Raw genomic sequence first — 25,230 nt, forward strand, 5'->3', positions numbered from 1 at the left:
AGTAGTGTCCGAGTCTGAGAATTCGAGAATCCATAGGTAGTTCCATAGATAAAGTATATAGCGCTAAGAAATTTAATGCTTAACGAAAGATATATAGCAGAATTTCACTTTTACACTAGCAATAAAAATTATGTTGCAATTAACTAAGACAATTTGCCTATAAACTTATACTAATTATTTACAAACAATAGTAGTTTGTTTAAATATAATATTTCTTTGCTTAATGAATTTTCATAACCAGGGAACGACGCCATATTCTGCCTGCAGTTTTCCATCCACATTTATTCATCTAAAATATTTTTCAGAGGTTCTGAAGCTCCGAGGGAATTACGAAGAAAAGAATTTGTTTTAAGAAATTCAACTTTAACGTAAGTCATAAGATTATTACTTTAATTTAAATATATTTCACTCCATTCAGATAACCATGAAAATGATGTTTTATTTTAGATGCCATGCCATTAAATATTTTTGCTAAAGTATCATTAATTCTTATAACTTTTAAGTTTAATAAATACTATTGTTTCAAAATATTTAAAATTACGAGGAAAACCAAAGAATAGTTCCTTGACTACAACCACTTAATATATATATATATATATATATATATATATATATATATATATATATATATATATATATATATATATATATATATATATATAATATATATTATTTCAAATGAAAGTTCATTATTCCTAGATTTGTATATAAGTCACCAGCCATCTTGGCTTAGTTGAATATTGAACTCGATGTGATTAACCATGGTTCAAATCTTTTTAATGGTAGCTTGGTTCAATCTTTCATTTTAAATGTTGTTTATTGCTAATTTATGTTTCTAGAGAATAATAGATCTTTTTTTACATTTCTGAATAATTATTCCCGAATATTCTTCGAATACATATAAGAATTATGAGATGCCCTACAAGTTGTGGACAGTTTTCCTATTCTCGTATGTTACGATATGCTTCAAAATAATAAATTTTATTTTATCGTTAAATTGTATTCTGATTTCTTTGCAATTTTTTTTTCCATTTTTCACTAAACCTGAGGTCATTTCGAAGTCACTTAACTCGATAATCGAAAATATTTGCAATGTTTTTCATTTAACTTGTATGTCAATATATATTTCAAAAAAATTTGTGAATATCGCTCAGTTATGCTGACTTCATAATAGAGTATAGAAGACTTGAGTCAGGTTTCAAAACAGGGACTTTTTTCTTTTACGAAATTCCTGCAAAATCATAATTTATATTCTATGGATGCATGCAGTTTCGTTGTGTTTATATTATTTTCTTAATTCTCATTTATAGTACACGATAAAACATATGCTATTTTACAAATAAGAAAATGTCTGCAGAAATAATTTCAAAAACGAATTTTTATTCAATTTAAATTTGATTTATTTCATGTTAAGAAGGACTGACGATTGTTATTCCTTTTTAACACGCATTCTGATATGCTGGAAATTAGAAAATTTTAATTCCTGAGTACTTCGAAAAAATGCAATATTTTAATACTTCGAAACTTAATTTCTTATTTTATCAATCAATTCAACTAAATTTGAGTTGAATTTAAATGTGTGGGAAAATGCGAAATATGTGGCTTCACAAATTCAAACTCCCTTTGCGTTGTAAATAATTTCAGAAAAATAATTACCTTATTACACGATAATTTTAATTATGAATGAAAGATTAATAGGAAGAGTAAAAAAAATTAAATGAAAGCTATTCTGAGTGTAAATATATTAATAAAAGTAGCTCCAAAGAATAGTTTTATTCGGTTCATTGTTAAATTTGACGATATCTAATATGGCGAATTTTTAGCGAATCTTAATGCTGTTTAATTTTTAATAAAAATGTCTATACTTGCGCATACGAAGAAATAAAATTGCTAGCATGTTGATACCACCTGAAATGTTAACATGGTTTTTTTTTAAACAATATTCTTTTATTGATCAAAATATGTAATTTTAAATAATTTTGATTTCTAATAAAATGTATCAAGAAATTCTTAAGAATCTCTATCTGATTTTATGTTTAAATGTTAAAAATTTAAAACATTAAGCATTTTAAAAAGTTATTTTTATTATTATTATTGATTTTCCGTTTCTATTCAGAAATCTTTGGAGAAGTCCTAATGTACGCTCTTTATACAACTTAATTCTTGCTTTTTTTGTATTCCTGTACCTGCACATCGCTATCTTCTATTACTTTAATGTTGAACGGTAAGTACCAGATATTTTTTTCTTTTCTTTCTTAGATTCCGTTTGCATTCAGTTTCTAGAAATTACTATGCTGTAATCTTCATTTGAAAAAAATGTATATATAAGCATACAATTCTTTTATTTTAATCGTCTACCATAGACTTGTTTATTAATCACAATACGTAAGCATACCATTACTTAACCCATCTTTGCATGATGATAGAAATTTCCATCATAACATCTAGTGAACAAAAAATGAACTCAAAACAGGTGTACTGTAAATTTATTGACTTTTTCGCACCTATTGCGTAATAAGGAACGTAGCTGTCAAAGAATTTAAATGTCACAATCATTATAGGAGGTTTGAACTTGCCATTTCGCTGCTTGTTGTGGTTGGAAGAAACTTTCTATTTCTTGAATATTTTTTATAACACATCTGATTTCTTTTTCTTTTCTTTTCTTTTTTTCTAATAAATACGATAATGAGTGGAGGAATTTAGAAGAGAGGGACATTGAAGATTTCCTTTAATCTAGAGCAGGAATTATCCTGATTTATTTCACAAAAAAAAACCATGCAAAGGAGGGTTAAAAATCAGTAAACAATGTGATCTGAATCATGCCGCAGAATATAGAAATGCGCCAGTTGATCATTTATGATATGCACAAATTTAAACTGGATCACTGATCAATTTATAATAAAGGTTTTTACTTTTAAATATCATATAAAGCCTAATGATGATAATCCGCATGGAAAAATTTTAATATTGTTATAAACCTAATTCAATTTTGAAAGGTATTCACTGATTAACAATTTAAAGTAAACAATACAGCATGATATCCATATTTTCCTCCCTTTTGTTCAGGGCAAATTATCATTTGCATTATTTTATTCGTTTATTGACAATATTTTTTCTATTATTAATTGGACGATAAATTCTTATAAATTGAATTTTAATCGTTTTTTCTTCTTTTTTATTACTCTGCTTCCATTTATTTAAAATATTTGGAATAATCCCTTTTTTATTTTTACTGATTTTATGAAAATTTCTATTCGCTCATATTTCTTCACTCTTTATGACATATACTTTATTTTATGTCTTCATATATGTGATGGATTTTTACACTTTTGTGACGCAAATTTTTATGTGAATTTTATTATGATATTTGGATAATCTAAACATTTTAACTGTACAGAGTTGACGAAATAAATTCACTGAACGCAGATTTTATTGTTGATTATTTATATTTAAGCACAATAATATACATAATTAACTTTTTATAAAACATATTACATTAATACAATGTCATATGTTCTGTATCATTTTTTTATTTCTTTCTCGAATTATGTTCTAAAATCACATAGCCACATTTTTTTATGTTCTCTGGATAAACATTTGAAATTTTTAATTGAAATAGTGTGTTCGTGTTTTGCCTTCTTCTCAGTCTAGCTTTTGAGGAATACTATTTATTATAACTGCATTATAACTATTTTCTGTGCTATTCCGATTCAAGAAGCTATTTGTGTTCCAGTCAGGTGCAGTTTTTATAATTATAATTAAATTTAATCTTATTTTAAAAATATGTTAGTAAATTGTTTATAGTTAAACATATTTCTACCTTTAAAATTACATATTTTGCTACTTTTTATTCATTTGATCATGGTTCAAAATTGAGAAATCTGTTCCAAATAATCTTTTGTAGTAACATTATGCAAACAAAACTAAATTGAACTATTTTTTAATTTTTCATTTGTTCTTTTATTTGCTAAAAATTGAGAAATCTGTTCCAAATAATTTCTTATAGTAACATTATTCGAACAAAGCTAAATTGAACTATGTTTTAATTTTTCATTTGTTCTTTTATATAAACCTTTACTCCCATTGAGACTTTTAGGTCGACCCAACTACCTTAATAAAAAAATATGTTTAAAAAATAGTTGATACTTAAAAAACTAAGGGATATATTCGATCAGGTTGCGTAAATATTTTTTAAGTCCATAATCCAACTCAAATAAAGTTTTTTTAAAAATTTAAATTATGATTTTATGAATAATTGTGGCATTCTATTCGTTATTTTATTTTATTGTGATTTAAATTTTAGGTTAAAAAGAGATTTAGCATTGGTTTCATGGTCATTTGGTCAGTTTCACATTGTTACTGCCGTATGGATTGGCATCAACTTATCGATTGTTTTCTTTTTACATCCTGTCTTTCGATTCTGGGCTTCTTCTAGAGCATTTGCGAAGAAGAAGGGTAAGTATTAAGTATTTTTGGGTATCTTTAATAAATATGCCATTGAAATAATGTATAGTCCAGAAAAATAAGGGATAAAGTAGAAATGAAGTGATTTGTGTTGTCTCAAGTGAAAGATATGATGATAGTAAGATAATATTCATATGATTCAAGTGATACTATTCATCTTCTTTATAAAAAGTTAATTTGTATTTTCATTATTATTTTATATTTTTAAGCTTACTAAAGGGAAATATTTTCCAAAATGTTTACAAACATTTTGAAACAAACATATTTAATTTTGAAGTCAGTGTTGCTTTGCTAGATCTTTGATCATTTTTGAAAGCATGTTACATTTAAAATGAAAACATCCGCATATTTTATGACTTTCAAATTCAAAGCTTAGTGTTATGTTGCAAATGGAAAAACTGATTGTTATATAGTTCCTTAGAAAATATATAATTTAATTATAGTGTGATTAAGATACGGCATTTCTTATATTTAAAATTTCTATAACGAAAGAGAACGTTGTGCACAAAAGACAAAAGCTTCATATGATGATAGAATTTTTCATATGCTTGTGAAACTGGTAGAATCGAGAGCTGAATGTGTTTTCTGCTCGAAACATTTAGACATAATTTTTATGAAATATGAAATTTAAATTTCCAGATACTTTGGTGTCATATTTTTGATCTTAAAACGCACTAACTTCTTTGAACTGTGATTTACATTTTATATTTTGCTTTTGGAAGTAATTTTTAACTAATCAAATAAGACTTTAGAAAACTCTTAAGATATTTATTTTTAGTTATGAGATTCAGGTCTTTAAAATGATCTCAAATACATTAGCTAAAACTTAGTCCTTCCAGTTATTCTCGCTTTGTGTATAAAGAAATACAAAAGACCATGTTAGCACTATAAAATTCAGACTCCGACTTCAAGTACATCTTTCCAAAAATGATGATTTGAATAAATCATTTTTAGGACTTGATTCAGCAAATATACTTATGCTACTTCATTCATCTTTACAGGATTTGTATGCCACGATGCGCTGTATTTCTCTCTTAAGCGTTCCCTATTCTATTTGAATTTTTTTTTAATTCCCTAAAATTCTAATTGGATTTTTTTTAATCCTTTAAATTCTACTTGGATTTTTTCGTGTATTTTTTTTTGTTGTTGTTATGTGTGAACTTTCCATGACAAAAATAATTTTTTTGTTTGAAATTAAAAAAAAAAAAAAAAACTATGAAAAAACTAACTAAATTACATTCCAATATTTCCTTCATACCGAATCGTCGTTTATTGCCAAGAGTTCAGTTTAAAGATTGATTGTTGTTGTTTTTCTGTAGTTTATTTGGCGCAAGAGTCATATTTGGCTTAAAGATTGAAAAGGTTGCTGGATAGAGATTCGATTGACCGCTGGGCTGTTGTCTGGCAAACCTCCGTCCACTCCTGCTAGATTTGGACGGAGGTTTGAAGAGGATATGGTGGTTCACTTTTCACCTGCATTTTTTAATCGCGTTCTAAATTGAAAGTTGAATCCTAAAAGAGCTCCAATATAGTTTCAAAACGGGTCGTTATTTTGAAAAAAGCTGAAAATCTCAGTTATTGGTTATGTACTCATGCAATTTGATAACGCTTTTATTGAAATTATTTAAAAGTTGAATGCAAAAACATAACAGTGCAGATTATTTTTTTTTAATATTTTGTCAAACTCTTTTATCTTAGGGAATTTCTCATTTTTAAATCTGTATTTAACCATAAATTTATTTTAGCTTTTAATTAAATGCTACGTTTTATTTTTTACTTCTATTGCTATTGCTTAAAAAAGAAAAGAGCATCTCATATTCTTAAGAGAATTTAATTGATTTTTGTTTTTTAAATTAATATTTTTATTAATTTTAAATAAGCGTATACAGAATTAAAGAACGTAAATTCTGTATTTAATGCATGATACGTCGTTAAAGGATTCAGTTAAAATAGTAATTCATTTAAAAGATTTAAAAAAAGAACGCTTGTGTGTGACTTTAAATTTCTCAGTTGTCATGTGAATGGAAATGACCATAACCCCCCCCCTAAAAAAATTTCTTTTAAGACCAAAAATGAATAAGCTTTGAGGATGTCGTAATTAGGGTTACGTGCAGTTGTGGTTGACTCCAATTATTGCAACATGTTAGAAAAATAATTTTATTTACTTTTAAACTTAAGAAATGAAACAAATAATTTTGATTCACTACAAGCTTCACCGAGGCGAGTGCGCGAACATTCCGAAGAAAACGGAGAGAATAGCTTTTTAGAAGCATCGTGCGTGTCAATACCCGGATGATGTGCAGCGCGCCATTACGTCACACACAGCCTCGACGGAGACTGTAGTTTACAGATTCATATGGAAAGATGATAGGCATTCGCTACAAGATCTTTGGAGGAATAATGTCTGAAATGCGTGCCCCATAACACTAGATTTGAGACTGAATAGCCATTGGATATTTTACGTATCACCAATGTAGCGCATATCTAACTTTTTTAAACTCATTATTTGATATAAAGGAAATAACTCGCAATTTCTTCGCAAAGAAGATATCAAGTTTACACCAGTACTATAATTTACTCATCCTTTATTCAATCCTGAAAGGTGTTTTATAATTCTGCTTTTCAGTACCAAAGGAATGTAATTTAAAAAAGACGATTTTCCAGTTACAACAATTTTGTATACAAAATCTGATATTACATCAAGTCATAACTAGGTAAATTTATTAAGAATACACTTTTTATAATTTATTTATTTTATAATTTATAATTATAATTTATTCAAATAACGAATTGAAGTTTTTTCATTTTTATTTTTCATTTTTCTGGAAAATTGGTATAAAGTGGCTTACGTTTAAATTAAAGAATTAATTTTAAATTAAATTAAAGAACGTTTCTGAATTAAAGAATTTATGATCGCTCAATATTTAGAACTCTGTATGTATAACGATGGATACTTTAATCTCTTTATAGATTTTGTGATTCAATATTTTGCACTTTATTCATTTCGTATGAAACAAAAACAATGGATAAACATGAGTAGATATGAAAGTAATAGATATTTGAATCTTTTTATAGGCCTTTATGATTTGATGCTTTGCACTTTATTCATTTCGTATAAAGCAAAAGCAATGGATAAGTATGAATGGATATGAAAGTAATGGATACATTAATCTCTTTATAGGCCTTTATGATTTGATATTTTGAACTTTATTCATTTCGTATAAAGCAAAAACAATGGATTAGTATGAATAGATATGAAATTAATGGATATTTTAATCTCTTTATAGGCCTTTATGATTTGATGTTTTGCACTTTATTCGTTTTGTATGAAGCGGCTTTGCTGATAATTCCACCAAAAATAATCATAGACTGCAATATACCACCCGCATCATCTTGCGCGTTAGTAATGGAACAGGTCAGTATTGTATTCTTTTTTTATAAACCAAGTATACATAAATATGAGTTAATAGAGTATACAAGTTAAGAGTTAAATAAGAATTTAATGTTGTCTTTATTTCTCTTACATTTACGTTATGTTATAATTAATACTTCTCTCATTCGGTGAAACATCAGAAATCTATTAATTAATAAATTGCAAAACCATTTAGGGATGATATTCTAAATATATAAAAGATCTGGTTTATCTTTCTGTTCGTTTTAATCGTCGCTTTACACTCTTGGATCGTTTTATATATCGAGATGAAATATGGGTCACAGATGGATTATCCCAAATGGAAATTTTTTTAAAGCTATTTTAAAATTCGAATTAATTTTTATTAACTTGATTCTAAATGATAAATTAGAATTAATAGTTGGGAAATTTTAGGAATCATCATAATTTTGTTTGCAATTGGAGAGCTATAATTTTTGTATCATTCTAGAGTTCAGTACATTTCTAATTATCGTAACTTGAAGTTTGTAACTGAAAATTGATCTGTGCAACTTTTCTAATTTTAGTGTGTTTTCTATTTATTTATTTTACTGAATAAACTTTTTTTCCAAGTTGACTTACGGGACTTAATTATTAATTAAACACCAGGCTTATGCATTAGCATTTCGCGCAATATTTGAGTTCCACGTGTTGCCATTCAATAAAAATAACAATTGAGAGTAAATGAATTATTATTGCATACGAGTTCTTTTCATATTTTTATGTGGTTTTAAAGAATTCTTTTTTCGCTTCTGTATTATTTAGCTCAGTGGTATCTTGATATGATACTTGATAGTAATTGAATTATGCCTTCGGAGGCATAATTCAATTATTTATTTATTTTTATTTCGCTGATAGTATACATTATAGGCAATATAATGTGGTAACTAAACTACAAGTGTTCAATATTCAATTCTAAGGGTCATTAATTATTACATGGGACCAGTTTAAATATCAAGATCAGAAAAAAAAACATTTATGTATATAGTTTGTAGATTATAAATTTCTTTTTCAAGTTAATTATTTATGGTTATAAGAAAGTAGTTTTTTTTTACAAATCTGAAATCCAGTAAAAATCGCTTATCTAGTAAAATGGTTAAACGTTTAACAGATAATGGTTTCAGGTACCATATATCTGCTATAGTTATAAATAAATTTGTTGAAATTAAACAGAGGAATAAAACGTTAGGTTTAGTAGATAGTTGAACTAAAGATTGAAACAACAATATTGAGATTGAATCAAGTAATAGTACTGAATTATTGCTTTCCAAAGGAGCTCAGAACTGAAATTTATGGAAATTCCAAGTAAAAGTAATTTTACAGAGCGAAGAACTATTTTAGAATATTTAAAAAAATTGCTCCAGAAATAAATGACGATTTAGAGGAAGACATAAAACAGCTAACTGAATGCAAGAAAAGTTATTTAAATTCATAAGATATCACAGCTAGCTGGAATGAAAATGGACCTGTAATATTGCTAAAGTAATATGTTTTTTGTATCAGCACAAATCCAAAGTGAATACTCACTTTGGATTTGTGCTGATGTATGTTACAAAAAGATGTTATGTTACAAAAAGATGTGTATGTTACAAAAGATGTGTATGTTACAAAAAGATTTTTAATGCTACTTGCGATGGAAAACAAATGACGGAATGTATTCCCAGTTTAAATGAAATTAGAACGTAAAACTAAAGCAATCTACGGGAAATATACGTGACCATATGCTCATCACTGAAGTTTTCGATGATTTGCTTCCAGATTATCAGTATTTCCTTAGTGTCTGTGAATATGTACCTCCTGATAAACAAGGTATTAATGACTTTATTAATAGATTATCAATTGATAGATAAAAAAAGATTGAAAATGCACAGACTCAATAAGGAAATGCTTTCATAAGTAAGAAGTTATAGAAGAAGAAACAATATGAGTCAAATGCATGCAAGCTGTAATATCTATCAAAAAAGTGCTTTTCAAAGACTTTGATTTAAAGTTATGTTTTCTATGTGGGAAGCAAATTATAGAGCCAAAACTTTTGACAAAGGCCAATTCTCGCCTACAAGCAAAGAATAATTTAACCAAAAGAAAAAATATAAGATTTCATCAGTATTGTTTAGCTGTTGAAAAATGAAAGTAAAAGCAGTTGGCATTTCATTTTTATTGGTCTAAATTCTGTGGTTAGGCAGCACATGATATACGACAAAGCATAGATTTATAAAAGAATGCTAAGTCTTATAAAAATAAAGATTGTATTGGAAATACAATAGATGCTTTTGGCAGAGATAGTTTTCAAAACAGAGCATTTGATGAAAGGAATTATATTCCAGTGAGTTGAAAAATGTTTTATATTTTCTTAATTTAAAACGAATTCTCATTTTCGTTAGCTCAATAAAAGAGAAAGTCTGTGCAATCGAATTAGATAAAAAATTTGCAGAATCATGAACGACGAAAAAAAAAAATTGGAAATAGAGCGGATAAGTTATGCAAATTAATCCAAAACAAGTCTTTTTGGAACATATAGTGATAGATTATTCGTAGTCATCACAGTTTTTTAATACAAGCTAATAATATCATCTGCTTTTTTATAATGCATTTATTCATTTAAAAATGTTTTATACATCTAAAGAAAACGAACTTTATTTTCCTTATGCTCTCTAAATTTTTAATTCTCATAATATTTATTGACGTCCAATTAAAAATGGTTTATATCCTTTGATGTATAGTAAGAAATATTCAACATTTTGGAACTATCTGATGAAGATAAGCCAATAATGACAACGTAAAATACAGAGCAACATAGACTACAGCGTTGATAGCAGATATTGATTGATAAGACAGATCTATTGCTTAGTATAACATACTGATGCCTGGATAAAAAGCATTTTGGCAAGTAAAAATATAGTTAAGACAATTATGATTTTCAAATTATTCGATCTTTCATAGTCTTGAAATATCTTTTTTATATTTTAACTGCAAATTTCATTTTCATCGTTTCATTCATTGTCATTGATATTAAACTGTAAAGGAAAAATATTAGCATTTTTTGTATCAATTTTTACTTATATATATTTTATTTCGCTTTATATCTATATTGACATATGTTTTGTATTTCTTCCATTTCAGTTTAGACTTTTTATGAAGAGTTATGCATTTGTTCGAGAAAACATTAACAGAGTTTTAAAGTATAAGCTCCATCAAGGTATTGTGAAATCTCAATTGATTCGTATTTTTCGTGATTCAATCCTGATAAAGCCATAAAATTATACAATGCCGTTAAAAATTAAGAAAATTTTTGTTTCTGGTGTTTATCGTTAGAATGACAATTTTAATAAAGTTAGATTGCATATACGATATAAAAAAATAGCTATACAACTGTAATTTATGTATAAATTATCGTGTGCAACCATCATTAACATCAAAAGATTTAAAAGAAAATCAGAATAAAGCACAGACTGGCAAAAAATGTGGCCCTCTCCTAATCTATAGCTCTCGCAATATTAATTCAAATTTCAGTTTTTATAACATAAGGTTTGGTTAGATTTAGTTTGAATAAGTTATATTGACTTTTTCTTTAAATGCATCACGAGGTCCTCTTGTGTACAAGGCCGGCCACCCTGCCAACCACTGTACGAAGGAGTATTGACAGGAGCATCACGTGGGTTATTTGGGATGCAGAATACTTGAAAGATTTGGTACTTACCTGCTCTAAATGTCACCATATTATTCAGAGGATGTTCGGTTCTCGATGTCATATTCAACGTGACTAAGTTCACTTGCACAGAATCTGGAATTCCTTGCCACGAATCCAGATCTTAAACCTTTCCTCAGGCCACCGCAGTCTAATCCAAGATTGATAATCCAGTTTCTAATATGTCAGTTGCTGCCGGAAATATGCTTGAAATTCTCAAGATCTCTAGTAGAATCAATTCATTCAAAGCAATATAAATCTTCTGATATTGTTGATGCTTGCCTTTAACAGTACCTATCATTAAGAATTGAATTACCAATGTCTCTTTTGATTTCACTTTTTAATCAGTCATTTCTACTTTGTGTATGTGTAACACTAGCTACACATTTCTACCTGCGTTTTTCGATAAAAATCTGCTTAGTTTAATTTCATCTACTCGTTTTTACATTTTTGTCAGATAGCTTAGAATCTTTACCTAATATAATACAGAACACGATCTAAGTGTAGAATTCTCCCAAACAACATCAAATTTGAAACACCATTAGCTGATATTTAATGTCAAATCTTGATAAAATATTTCACTTACTACAGGTTACAAGGATGACGATGATTCATTCAGTTGCTTTCCCAGTGCGCAAATCTTAATTGCGTTCGAATATTACACTATTTAGTATTTCAGTAGCAAAAATGTGTCCCACTGAAAATTTTAATACTACAAATAAGATGATTATAAGAATTCCCAAGACTGTTAATCCTATTGTGATATCTCGGCTTTGAGAAGAAAATATTATAAATATGAGACTCGATTTTTCTGAATATTCACTGTGGGTGTTGGCTAGCATTTATGTGAAACTTGCCGTCGATATTCAAGACATTCTCAAATCTGTGTGGTGTTAAAGTGTGGGGTGTGGCTCTGATGTTTTCCTAATCATCTAATTACGATTCAAAACAATGAGATCCTTTCTCAGTGTAGTCATTGTGCATAACATTCTTTTCATAGTTAAAATCTGGAAAAAGCATTTATTTAAAACACCTACAAAAAATAAATTCAACTTAAACTAAACGTTAAAGCTTCACTAGAATAAATCCGCTGTAATCGTGCGCATTATGAATATGACAATTTTTTAAAAATTTTTTTGACTTATTTAAAATATTGATAGTGATTTATTAAAGAGCCTTCCATTAATAAACAATAAATAAATCTAGAATCGAACATTGGTATTGTGATAATACTTTAAGCATCTTTACTTTACGCAATTGCATCATTAATTAAAATTGGTATTACTGAAAAATCAACTTTTTGAAATTTAAAGCATTGCAAAAGTTTATTGCATTATCATACGCCAAAGCTGCCTGGGAAAAAAATAGATTTATTAATGAATTTTTATTTAAAAATAGAATTAAAAGTTTGATAAATCCCTTTCAGAGAACTTACTACTGAAAAACATATTAGATCTGATTGTTCAGGGTGAAATAATTTGCCTGATCATGAAAATTTTGAATAATTTTTAAATTTGCATGTTGCACCAAATAATATGCAGGCAATATTCCAACCAACAATCATTATCATGTTAAAAGTAATAAACTCCTTAGTACCGTGGATGAATCGTAACAAGCAATTATGACAAATGTTAAAAATGCATTCCAGTTTTTTGAATTTCATCATTTTTTAATATTTTATATACGTTAAGAAGTTAAAATAAGCCTGCATGAAAGTAATTACTAAAGAAATTTCATAATTTTGGTAGCTCTTAATGATCTCTATTTTTTTCTGTACTTTTTATAAAATATGTACTGCTTTTGTTTTTCCATATTGAAAAATTAAAAATCTCTGTTTACGATTTTTTTTCAGATGATGATGAGGAATCAAACTCACCTCCTTGTCTAGAAGTAGGAAAACTGATATATTTTTTATTTGCACCTACATTAATTTACAGAGATAGCTATCCAAGGTACAAAAAGGAAAAATCCTTGCATTCATTCTTTCATTTATGATATTTTACGAATTTTGCAAGTCAGTTATGCATATGTTTATATATATATATCATCAATAAAATTAGACAAATTCTTGAAAAATGCTTTAACATATTTCTGTCGCTTTAAAATATCATCTCTATAATAGAAAAAAATTACATTCGTTAATTTAAGTGCAATGTACTGCGACTTACAAGATAATAACCAAATACCTCTGTTTTCCAAATTTCATCATGAAATAAAAAAAAACTGATTTTTTTTTTTTTTTGCAAGCATGAATGATTGTGGGGGATTTTTTTTTCTTTTTTATATTTAGTATGAACATGAGACCTACATGCTATGTCTATGTAATAAAAATCATACCATATTCGCTACTGATTGCAAAAAATTCAATTATTTCCTCCAGTTTTAATATTTGGAAAACAGAAATAAAGGACGATATTGCTTGCTATGCAACGGTATGTTGTTTACAAACAATATATCCATTTGTGCGAATTTTTCTGTTGCATAGATGAGATTTTAAAATAGCATGAACACATTCATTCATTTTCATTTATTCAATATAAGAAATAAAAATACACGAAATCGTAGTAGAAATAGTATTAAGAAATCATTTCCTTAATTTGATAAATGTTTTAAAATTCTAAATATTGTAATTATTCATAAATTCATTCGATATTGAAATAAAATTCATCTGCATATCAAATGAGATGTTAAAACTTTAACTATTTACTCAATCTCATCAGTGGCGAATAGTTCTTTTATGAAGCATCGATGTAAATTGATTTTTTTTTAAAAAAAAAACTTTGATTTAAAATAAATTTAAGTAAAAAAATTATTTCGGAAGTGATCTTGTATGAATGTACTAAAAATGAATTTTCTAATTTTAATTATTTTATAATTCATTAACACAAACATCAGAGAATTTTGAGACAAATTTTTTTCTCAAATTCACTATCAGATAGTGATACTATAGCAAAAAAAAATGCATCAGATGATAATTATATTCTGAAATAATTAAATATTGCATAATTTACTAATTTATAAGTATACTTAATTTGAAAACTCTATAATGCGTTCAAAATTGATTATAAAGTTCCATTTTTATTTCCTCACGTAGAAAAAGTATTGTAATCGTTAAAAAAAAATTTTACTCGAGATTTAAATGAATATATGTTAAACTGAAAACTTCCTGAGTTTGTAAAACACATTTTTGGCATTACGTCTGTCTGTGACAAATATAACTCAAATAAGCTTTGAGCTAAAGGGTTGAAATTTAGTATATAGTGTTTGCACAAAATTTGTGTATTTTTTCGAACGGATTTTTTTTCAAAATACGTTCGAAAAATTCTAAATTACTAATACAATTAAAAAATATCTGGCCATCTGTCAACTTTTCAGTAAAATCCGTTCTGAGGAAGTCTGTCTGTACGGCTGTTTGAGGACAAGCTAACACAATAACTACAAAACGAAGAGAGATGTATAAAACTCAGTACATAAATTTAGCAACTGTATTGTAATTACGTATCTAGTTTGGAGAGAAATTCAACAAGAGGTTGACTACTTGTTGGCTTGTATTTTCAGAAACAAATAAACGCAGTGACTTAAAAATATCTAATTTAGCATGGGATTTGTAACTACAAAAAGCAGTTTTTAGCAAATTTCTGTTTGAATCGGTTGAGAAAAACGTGTCAAAAATACAAATTCGATTTTCGGATACTTTTAACACAAGTCAGAGATTTGTCGCCAAAAAAACTCGCCAAGAATGACACGATGCATTCAGTAAAAATGGTAAATTCACGACAAAGTTGAATAGATCATAATTAAAATAGGTCAATACCATGCAGGGTGCTCTCTGGGTTAACAGCTTTATTAGGGACTGTGAGTGAAAATTTTTGAAAGACTACTCCCTCTGGTTAAAAATAGGGAAAAGTCACGTTTAAATAAAAGTTTATAAAAGTGTTTCACTTTTTCTTTTATTTTCAGAACATCTGGTATTCGCTGGGGTTTCGTTGCCTGAAATCTTTTGCAATTATTTCTTATTGTATTGGGTGACTATATTGTCTACATTTGTTTCTTAGCGAATAGCTTCAACAAGGCGGGCATTGAACCCATACCCATCACTCATTTTGTGTGTTTGATGGCTATTGCAATCTTCGCAGGTAGTATGATCTCGTTCGTAACGTTTTATCCCATATTACACTGTTTGCCGAATGCTTTTGCTGAAATGCTGAGGTTTGGCGACAGATTGTTTTATGAAATAAGTATCTTTCTAGTTGCGTGCTGATTTCATATGTTTATAAATGTTCATAATAACTGCTGATGGAGTGACTTCTTTTAAGATTTTTTCTTAAGCAGATTTTAAACACGGTTTTTTTTTGTTTGTTTTATGTGAGTGATAAATGTAATTTTCAAAATTCTTTAAAAAAAATCAATCTCACTTGTTAGATGAGTCAGGTATTTCTCATGACTTTGTTTGAATTTCAGTATTCAGTTTTATCATGATTAGTTTTGTTAATGTAACGAGATTTCCCGCTTTCACAACCAGGAAATCCCACGGGGGAGCACCTCGTAATTGAAAGTGAGAAGCGTTTGGCATGGTGGTTGGTTCTCGCCACCCTTGTAGGTATACGAAAATGTGGGGGTGGCTACTTCCTATCGATGACGGGAAGGGCTTCTTAGGGAAGGGTTGTACCGTAGCCGGTGATGGCCCTTAGGAAACAACCCCAGTTCCCGACAGTGTTGCTATCACGGCAGTCCAATCATTCTTTTTTCCGTATGCCTTCGAACGGGTCGGAGTAATTAGTCTATGATTCACCACCAAAAAAGTAATATAGCTGACAACAATTAGTTACTTGCTTCCTTTTTGAGTTTATTCCAATGCAGTAAATGAAATAAACAAACAAAAAAAAAGAACCATCTTACTGGAAGCTTCATACAATTTTTGAGGATGAACAAAAAAACTCCTACTTACATTAGCTGTCCTAGTTTTAAACATCGATATTTTATAAGATTAAATACCGTTTTCTATGGATACATCCTAATATTAGCGAACAATTTAAAATTTTCATTGCTAGAAATCCAATACAGATATTTATTGTATATTTCTTTCCCATAAAATTCTGAATAACTTGATTGATTTCCTTAAATATTAAACTCCATTTTTTGTTGTGGTGGTTAGAACTTTGGAAAAATAAGCTTACTTTATTAAATTTAAGCGAATTTTTTTATTAAATTTAATTGCAAGGACTATTTTTATATATACCAATTTTATAATTTCATTTATAATTGTTATATGTAGATATCTTTTCTTTTCCAATATTTTTTTGATATATTTACAATAAATGTTTACAATTTTTAAAATTATAATAGATTGGAGTGTTCATTTAATTGACAATTAGCCGCCTTCGGCGATTAGATGTTTCGTTCAGTATGTTGGTTGTATTTAACTTCAATTAAATATCTTATAATAATTATATTTATGATTTTCTCAAAAATAATTTGTTAACTTCAAATTGTTAGAGATATTAAAGCTTTCTTTAATACCCCTCCAAGGTTTTTTGTATGTTGTATAAGTGAAATTTTCTAATAAAGTCTCAAGGCTTCCTCGCTGAAAACAGAGCTGTTAGTGTAATGGACCTTCTAATGTACATCGTATTTCACAGTGATAGTGAATTTAGTCATTTCGGTTTATTCCTCATGTGAATCCCATCTCTACTATTGATATGGATGAATGTGGGCGCGCTCTAAATGACCTCGAGTTACTAAATTTTGCTCAGATTTTGAGAAGTATGAATGGACATTTCAGAGTGATTTCTATGAAATTTTAATTTAAATTTAAATTAATTAAAATAATTTAGATTTTTGAGGTAACTTCTGAAAAAAATATTTGTTTTGCATCGTTTAAATGTCCAGACAATTATCTTTTTTATCTTTTCAATGATTCAGAATTTAATTCCTGTAAGATTTTTAGATCTATATGTATATAATTAGGCTTTAAATCTATTTTGAAGAATATTTGACAATAATATTTCCATTGCTGTGAATGAAACGGAAATCGGTTTCATTGTTTCTTCCAGTACGTAATCGCATGATTTTCTTTCATTGTTTCATGCTTGAGAAGAAGGATTTTAATTAATAGCTGAGTAGTTTATAGACGAATAAAAAATGAAAATCGCGTCATTTAGAAGATGAATGAACTGGACATAATAGAGCTCTGACGTCATGGAGCTGAATTCCATTAAAAAGGTTCTTATACATGATGAACATAACTTATGTAAGACTATTAAAACTACACTGTTTGAAATCTAGATTCTATTTAGTATTGTGCCATTTTTCCTGGAATTGAAAGTGATATCTTCAAAGTTTGGCTCGGAACATTTCTATGAAGTTAAATCTTATGAATGCACGTTTGCTTTAGGAGAACGTTTCTTATTGAGGCAGTAAACTACAAGCGTGTATGCCTGTGAAAAAGAACATCCCTTGCTTTTTCAAATTAAATTTTGTTTTCTTTGATGCTTGTCTTTATCTATTTTACTCTGCTACTAATAACTGAAAGAACTGACGAAATAATGTATTTCTGAAAGTTACTTGCACCCAGAAAAGATGATACCTCGTGTATTTTTATTTAAAGGATTGGTGGAACTGTACTTCCTATACAAAATTTTACCGATCTTGGAATATACTTGTACATGATTGGCTGTACTTCTACATATATTGTGATATGTACGCTGTAAGTAACAAATTTATTTGCATATTTAAATGAACCACATAATGCATAAATGTAATAAGTTCTCTGTTTCGAGAACAGCGTTAGTTCATTTGGAAGACAAGCTGAATGATACGTTTGTGTTTGTATTTTGTGGCAAAAATTCCTCTAGAATTAATCTGCACGACACTGATGGTATTTAAATATTTATATCAAAGAAAAGAAAAGAAATCTTTAATAAGCGTTTTAAGAATTCAGTAATAAGTTCTAAGCTGAAATTCACATATATTATTCTATATATAAACTTAACAAAAATCTTAGATATTATAAGTTGAAAAAGAATTGAAGTGGATATTTGTTTCCAAATTCATAATTAAAAAAAAGCCTATTAATAAAAAAATTTAGTGAAGAAACAATAGTAAATATTAATTTCTTTCTACATAAAATATAACGCTGTATAATTTCTAGATTGTATTAAATCTTTAATATAATCTAATTAATTGTATTAAATCTTTTTTAAAAGCATCAGAATATTTTGCTTTTTAAAGGTATTTGATTATTTATCGCCGTTTATCTTTTGTTTAGATTTTGAAAAGCAGAACTGTTGCTATGTTGTCAGTTTTTCTGCTATCTGCAATTGTTCATGAATATATCGTAGCCGTTTCTCTCAGATTTATATTCCCTCCTTTATTCACATTATTTTACATAGCTGGTAGTAAGTATCCTTTTATGAATTACTTTTTTATTATTCTAAATAAAAACATATTTAAAGCACGTTTATATCTGTGTACTGTACTGCTTAAAGCACGTTTTTTTATAGGAACATCAGAATACAAGATATAATAACCGTAACCGATTATATGTCATATACATAATTTTTTAAATCTGTAATGAATACCCAGAAATTTTCTTCATTTTAATTTGCAATTTCTTTTTCTTTTAATATTAATTTTGCTTCTGTTTCTTTATAGTATTGTTTTCACTACTTCATGATTACACGATTTTGTTTTCACCTTCACATTTTAAAATTATTTTCAAATTTTCAACAAACTAATAAAAGCGTATTTAGAAATTTTTTAATTAACCTTTTAATAAATATTTTGTAATTAGCTATTGTAAATATTATGAAATCTGAAAATCCTTTTTTCTTGAAGATTCAATATATAAATTGAGCCATGCATATGGAGTCAAAACTAAGTATAAAATCGATTTTTCAGTATAACTGAGTATAAAAGTGATTATAAATTTCACGTTTATAGAAGGAATCAAATAAAGCTAATACAAGTATTTAAAACTGCTTTGGCATGTTTTAACAAAACTAAGAATGCTTTTTTTTGTAGAATTGAATACTTTTGAATACGCCTTATTTAAACCGTTTATAAGTGAAATTATTTTGGGATTCCTCAAAATGGATTTTAAAATATCAATATAAAAGTTGAAAGTATTTTAATTAATTTAAATTAAAAAACATTAATACTGAACATTAAACTTTGTCAATAAATATATTAAATTATCTAAATTCAGTAGAAATATTAAATTGAAAAATAACATTTATATCATATCGAATAATAACAGATATGGATTAAACTTCTTTTTTCCTTTGGAGTGGAAATTTATAATAAAGATTTCCTATATAAAATTTGGGATATTTTTACAGTGAGATCTGAGTATAAGTAGGACAATGAAAATTGACTTTGAAAAATAAAAAATAAAGTTCAAAAGTTGACTGATTCGGCCCTGAAAGGCCCTCTATTCGTCATAAAGTGCTAATTAAAAATCCTGACATGTTGTCGAGGTACTCTTTGTTCCTTATCCGTTGTGGCACCTTCCCGATAAGGTGGGAAAAATCGATTTTTAGCTGTCTTTAGACTAAAAACCGTAAAAAAGTAAAAATGAAATCGGTTTTTAATAGTCCCTATGCTAAAAAAAAATTGAAATCTGTTTTTAACTGTATCTAACCAGAAACTGTAAAAAAAAAAAAAAAAGCAAAAATGAAATCGATTTTTAACTGTTTCTAAATCAAAACTGGTAAAACCTTCAAGAAAAGGAAGTTTGGGGATGATTTGCTTTAGAAATTTTCAGTATACTGTCCACCGTTTCCTCCTGCCAGCTGAAAGCGCAAAAACTGCATGTTTCACAACATATCGGAGTGTTTCAGTGGTGATAATATAAATGTGTTGCATAATACATGTTTGCAATTCACCTAAGACCGCATTCGGACGTCTGTACACAACATTTATAGGTAACTCCACAGGGTTCAAGTATGTTGATCGTAACGGCCAAGCTGTTGGAAAATGGCGACTGATAATTTTGTCATTTCCAAAGTGAAGAATCAAGAGCTGCTTTGCTGTGTTGAAATGTCCTGGGGAGTGCTACCCAGCATAAAAATTGTCATGTCCACATCCACTCTGTTGCAGTGTTGAAATGAGTTGTTGCGCAAAAGAGATTCATAACGTATCCTATTGACTGTACCGGTTATAGGATTCAAAATATCAATCTGTTCAAAAATTAAGCAATCAATAATAAAGCCTGCCGTAAGCTCTCACCACACGGTGCCCTTTTGAAAATGAAGAGGTGATGGTTGCATTTGGAACATATTCTCTCTTACCAGTGTTTTGGAATTGTGAATGTCGACAGAACTTTGGAGAATTAAATGGGCTTTTTTGTCTACAAAATGATTTATGGCTATGCATTGTCCATTTCCTTTGAAGCAAAAAAAAAAAAAAAAAAGAACCGGCTTCAGTAATAGCTCCTCGTTTTGACAGATCAATAGCAAGTAACTCCTGAAAATGTGTAATTTTGAATGGGTAGTATTGCAAGATTGGCAAATTTTTACGAATCATGCACACACATATGTCTGAAGTCTGGAAAATTCCCTATATACTGCGCATTACCAGAGCAGTACTTGGCACTTTCTATAGTGGTGTAGCCACATCCTCCCCTGATGTCGAAGCAATTGCTTTCCTCTCTATGCCACATTTCACTTCAAATGAGCCCGTCTCTTCAGCTTTATCAATCATCTTCTTCAGACCGAATGCTGTTATTTTACCGGAACCGCTTCTAAAATCCCGTAACGTCCGGGATTACTTGAAGGTAATTTTCGCATAGTCACCATTCTTGTAAAAATATTCATAGTAGAAACACGACTATCTTCTGAAACGCAGAAACTGCTTGTTCCTTATTTTTATCACAAGAATAATGTGAGCTGCGCATATCATGTCTCTGAATTTGCACCTTTAAATTAACACATCTTTTAAAGCAACAGATTTCAACATACTGTGAAGAATACAGCCCCATATATCGGTAACCTTTTGAATTTTTTCATTCATAAAACGAATTTTTCAATATGAAATATTGTGTCATTCTGACCAGTAGTTCTTTATTAACAGCCTTTTGAAAGTGCAATTTTAATTATAATCAACCGATACATTGCTTTACTACTTAAGAAATATTAGCTCCAGTATGCTTTATTTAAGCTCATATTATTAAATACTCTTTTTTATAGGCATAAGAATGATTTAGCCTCTCTTTTAACCCTTATTATATGAATAATCATAATTTATTAAATTTTGGCATGTTATATCTAAATCAAAGTTACATAAATATCTAGTTTTAATTTATTCAAATTTTTCCAATTTTTGTATTCTTTTGTAACTGTCTCGATCTTAATTTTTTTTTTTAATTTGCACCAAACTATTAATAAAAATCCAATATTTTTTTTTCAGTTATATTCATTTTTATGACTCGAAGAAGAACCTCAAACTTCTGGAACTTTTTCCTTTGGTTTACTTTGTTGCTAGGATATGGACTTTTACTAGTTTTCTACTCTTTGGAAATGTCTGCCAGGATCAACTGCCCGAGGATTTTAGTAGGTTTTTCCTCCTTTAACTTAGTTTTACTTCCTACACACGAAGTATAGAAAGAGAAAATATTATACACGTCAAAAAATTGCAAGTCGAGATTTCGTTGAAACTCAACGTTTCAGAACTGCCTGAATCCGAAAAACACGTTTCTGGAAGTATACTTGTCTGTCTGTGAACACGATAACTAAAAAATGGTTTGAGCTAGCCGAGCGAAATTTGTTGTATGGTTTTTACAACAAATTTGAAGATTTCTGTCAAAGTTTGAACAAGATCATTTCAAACGAAGGTCTGTCCCTTCAATTGTTCCAGTATATCTTAACACGATAAATATCAAACAAAAAAGCTGGATGGATAAAATTTGGTACCCAAATTTAAAATTTAAAGTGTAGACCTGCATTTAATTTAGAACCAAATCCGTGCAGGGCTTAACCATCTTTCACAAGCTTTTCTTTACTTTTTTCTACACTTTAACGTGATGACTAAAAGATTTTAAATATGATATGTGATTTTGAAACTATCATTGAAGTTTTATGTCAAATTTCATTTTTAATTGGACGGGAAAAAAGTATATACATTCGATTTTCTGGTACTTTGTACTAACCAAATCCTGGCGATTAATCGCCAAAAATCGCATGCTCTTTCGTAATCATTGTCTAATATCTATTCTCTATCTTTCCAATTGCATTTAAACAGAATTCAAAATCCCAAAAATCTGGACTGAAATTTGATTTATGGTTTTATTATCATAATCACAAATCTATATCCCTTTTTTTAGATTAAATCTATCAAAGAATGAAATGCTTGTTGGTGTATCCGTTTGCTCGTATGTGAATTCGAAAATTTATAAATGCTTTAAACTAATTTGCGATCAAACTTGCAAATCTGTATAAATTAAAGAATCTAATTGCTCTACTGGAAGTTGACTTGCAAAAGAAGTGCTCGATTCTTTTCTTTACGAGACGGAACTAAGCACAGAACGCGATATATTAGATTGTTGAGATGATACTTCCGTTAGTTGAAAGTTGGGGTATAACGCATCCACATCTCAGACATCAATGTTAATGACATGCACTGTTGCATCCTTGTTACTTTTTTCCTTTATAAATTAATATCTAGAAAAAAGTATCTAGAGTTTTTTTATCACTCAGCATGATTATTTTCACTATCACTCAATGGGTTTCTATCACTTTCAATTTATCACTTAGCATTTTATCTTGTGAGAAAATTATGTTGTTTTGGTTTGGGGTGTTTGAAGCCTCGAAATGCACGGGCAGAAAATCGGCGATTTATTGCTTTGAGGCACCAGTTTTTTGCTTTTAGGGTTGTTAGAAAATGATAAAGAAGATTGTCACATTTGGTGACTTATAGCCAACAAAAGGTATAAAATGGCACGAATGTTTGCCATGTACCCGATTCTCCGGTCTGGCCAATAAAGGGGAGGGACGTTGGAAGTTATCGTCCGGAAAAGCGCATAGAAGAAAAGTGAAATGAACGCGGAACAGTGACAGAAGTATCGAAAGCTATATAATATATGTTTGTTTTTTTTCTTAGTTTTCAATTTTTCTGGCTAGCAAAAATTTTTGGAGCTCGAACGATTTTGAGAATTAAAAAAAAGTCGTTTTCTAAATATCGACGTATATGCGTAATCTGATAGTTACGTAATTTTTTAAAACCGGTTTAAACTGGCTTTGCAAGAAAAAAATCTGGCCTCGCGAAAAAATTTTATTGATTTTAAGATTTATTTATTGATTTTAAGATGGTCAAAAACCATCGCTTTCCTAAATGTTGGTGATTGCGAGATATGAGTCATGTGAGAACATGTTTTTCTATCGGATCGATACCACTTAATTTAAAACAAATAATGTTATCATATGATTACTTGAAATTTGCGATAGCAGATTTCAATTTTTTTTTTTTTTTTTCCCTTCTTTTCTTTCTACGAGTTCTTTTAAAAATGGATCACATATAATTTTTTTTAAAATATATATTATGATGAAATTCATTTCAGATTTAGAAATAATTATATTTAAAAAAAAATCATGCTCGCATTGACAGTAGGTTCGTAGTAATATACTAATTAGCATAAACTTTCTGCTTTAGATGCGTAAAAAATTTTGAGTTGTATTAAATATATTTCTGATTTCCAAAGATTCCAAACTAAAATGATGGATATAATAAGATTAATTGTGATAGATTACTTTATACAATATCATGTTCCTCAATAATGAATAATTTATTATTTTTAATTTCCTTTACAGGATTCTTGGCTAGACTATGCAGTTCCTCGGTTTCTCCATTGCAATGTGATATCTTTCCCAGTTTAGCGTAAAAGTTTAGTTAAAAAGCTTTTTAGTAAAAATATAACAATCTAACTCGACCTGTATTCTAAATAAATAGAATTCCGGACAATCCACTGAAAATTTAATTTTAGATATATGTTTAACATGTATTTGGAAATAGAGTGCCTCTAATTTTGGGAGACTTATTTAAGTAATATTGTAAATTATAAATTTTCGAATACCTTGGAGGTCGGGAATGTGCACCTGGGGTTCCTTTTTTTGAATTTTTAATTAGAATTTTAACTTTTAATTAAAAACTAACTTTCCCGCCAAACAAATTATTTCTTTCCCCACCGCCAAATGAGTAAGGCTTCAACATTTTTTCCCAACAGCAATGAGGCGTAGGCGTAACATTTTCATGCCGATTAATTCAAACGATTCTATTAATTTTCTTAATGTTTTATGCATTTAAAATTAAAGATTATTAATTAATCGATCTTTCAGATTCATTCTGAAGTACTTTTGAATTAAAATAACTCAGATTAAAGGAAATTAAAAATTTCTAATCGGCATAGCGTTACCCCAACTGGCGTAGAAAATTCAAGCATTTGCGTTACCATAATTGGCGTTGAAAATTCACGCATGCGTATTGTGTTCTGATTGTCGACAATGGATACGATCTTCGTTTTGAAGGTTTAATATGTTTTCGACAGATTATTTCAAAGGATTGTGTTTATTTTCTTAGTGTTTGATGCATTTAAAACTAAACAATGTTAATTAATCGATCTGTTCATGATGAATCTGAGAAAATTTTGTAGAAAACTTCT

The 25,230-nt window shown here is 28.5% G+C and overlaps 1 protein-coding gene across 3 annotated transcripts in view; it reads left to right on the plus strand.

Moving 5' to 3' along the window:
- Nucleotides 1-24,634, plus strand: part of LOC129958533 (sterol O-acyltransferase 1-like) — a 112,071-nt gene extending 87,437 nt beyond the window's left edge. For all 3 annotated transcript variants that reach the window (XM_056071071.1, XM_056071072.1, XM_056071073.1), the window contains 10 exons: nt 306-368; nt 2,117-2,224; nt 4,304-4,455; nt 7,752-7,879; nt 11,015-11,090; nt 13,432-13,469; nt 18,187-18,285; nt 18,847-18,976; nt 21,987-22,129; nt 24,383-24,634. In XM_056071071.1, the coding sequence (XP_055927046.1) occupies nt 306-368; nt 2,117-2,224; nt 4,304-4,455; nt 7,752-7,879; nt 11,015-11,090; nt 13,432-13,469; nt 18,187-18,285; nt 18,847-18,976; nt 21,987-22,129; nt 24,383-24,448 (1,003 nt within the window). In that variant the 3' untranslated portion in view covers nt 24,449-24,634. The remainder of the gene's footprint in view (nt 1-305; nt 369-2,116; nt 2,225-4,303; nt 4,456-7,751; nt 7,880-11,014; nt 11,091-13,431; nt 13,470-18,186; nt 18,286-18,846; nt 18,977-21,986; nt 22,130-24,382) is intronic.
- Nucleotides 24,635-25,230: the final 596 nt, after the last annotated feature.

This window comes from Argiope bruennichi, chromosome X1 (genome assembly GCF_947563725.1).
Source record: "Argiope bruennichi chromosome X1, qqArgBrue1.1, whole genome shotgun sequence".
NCBI classification, from domain to species: Eukaryota; Metazoa; Arthropoda; class Arachnida; order Araneae; family Araneidae; genus Argiope; species Argiope bruennichi.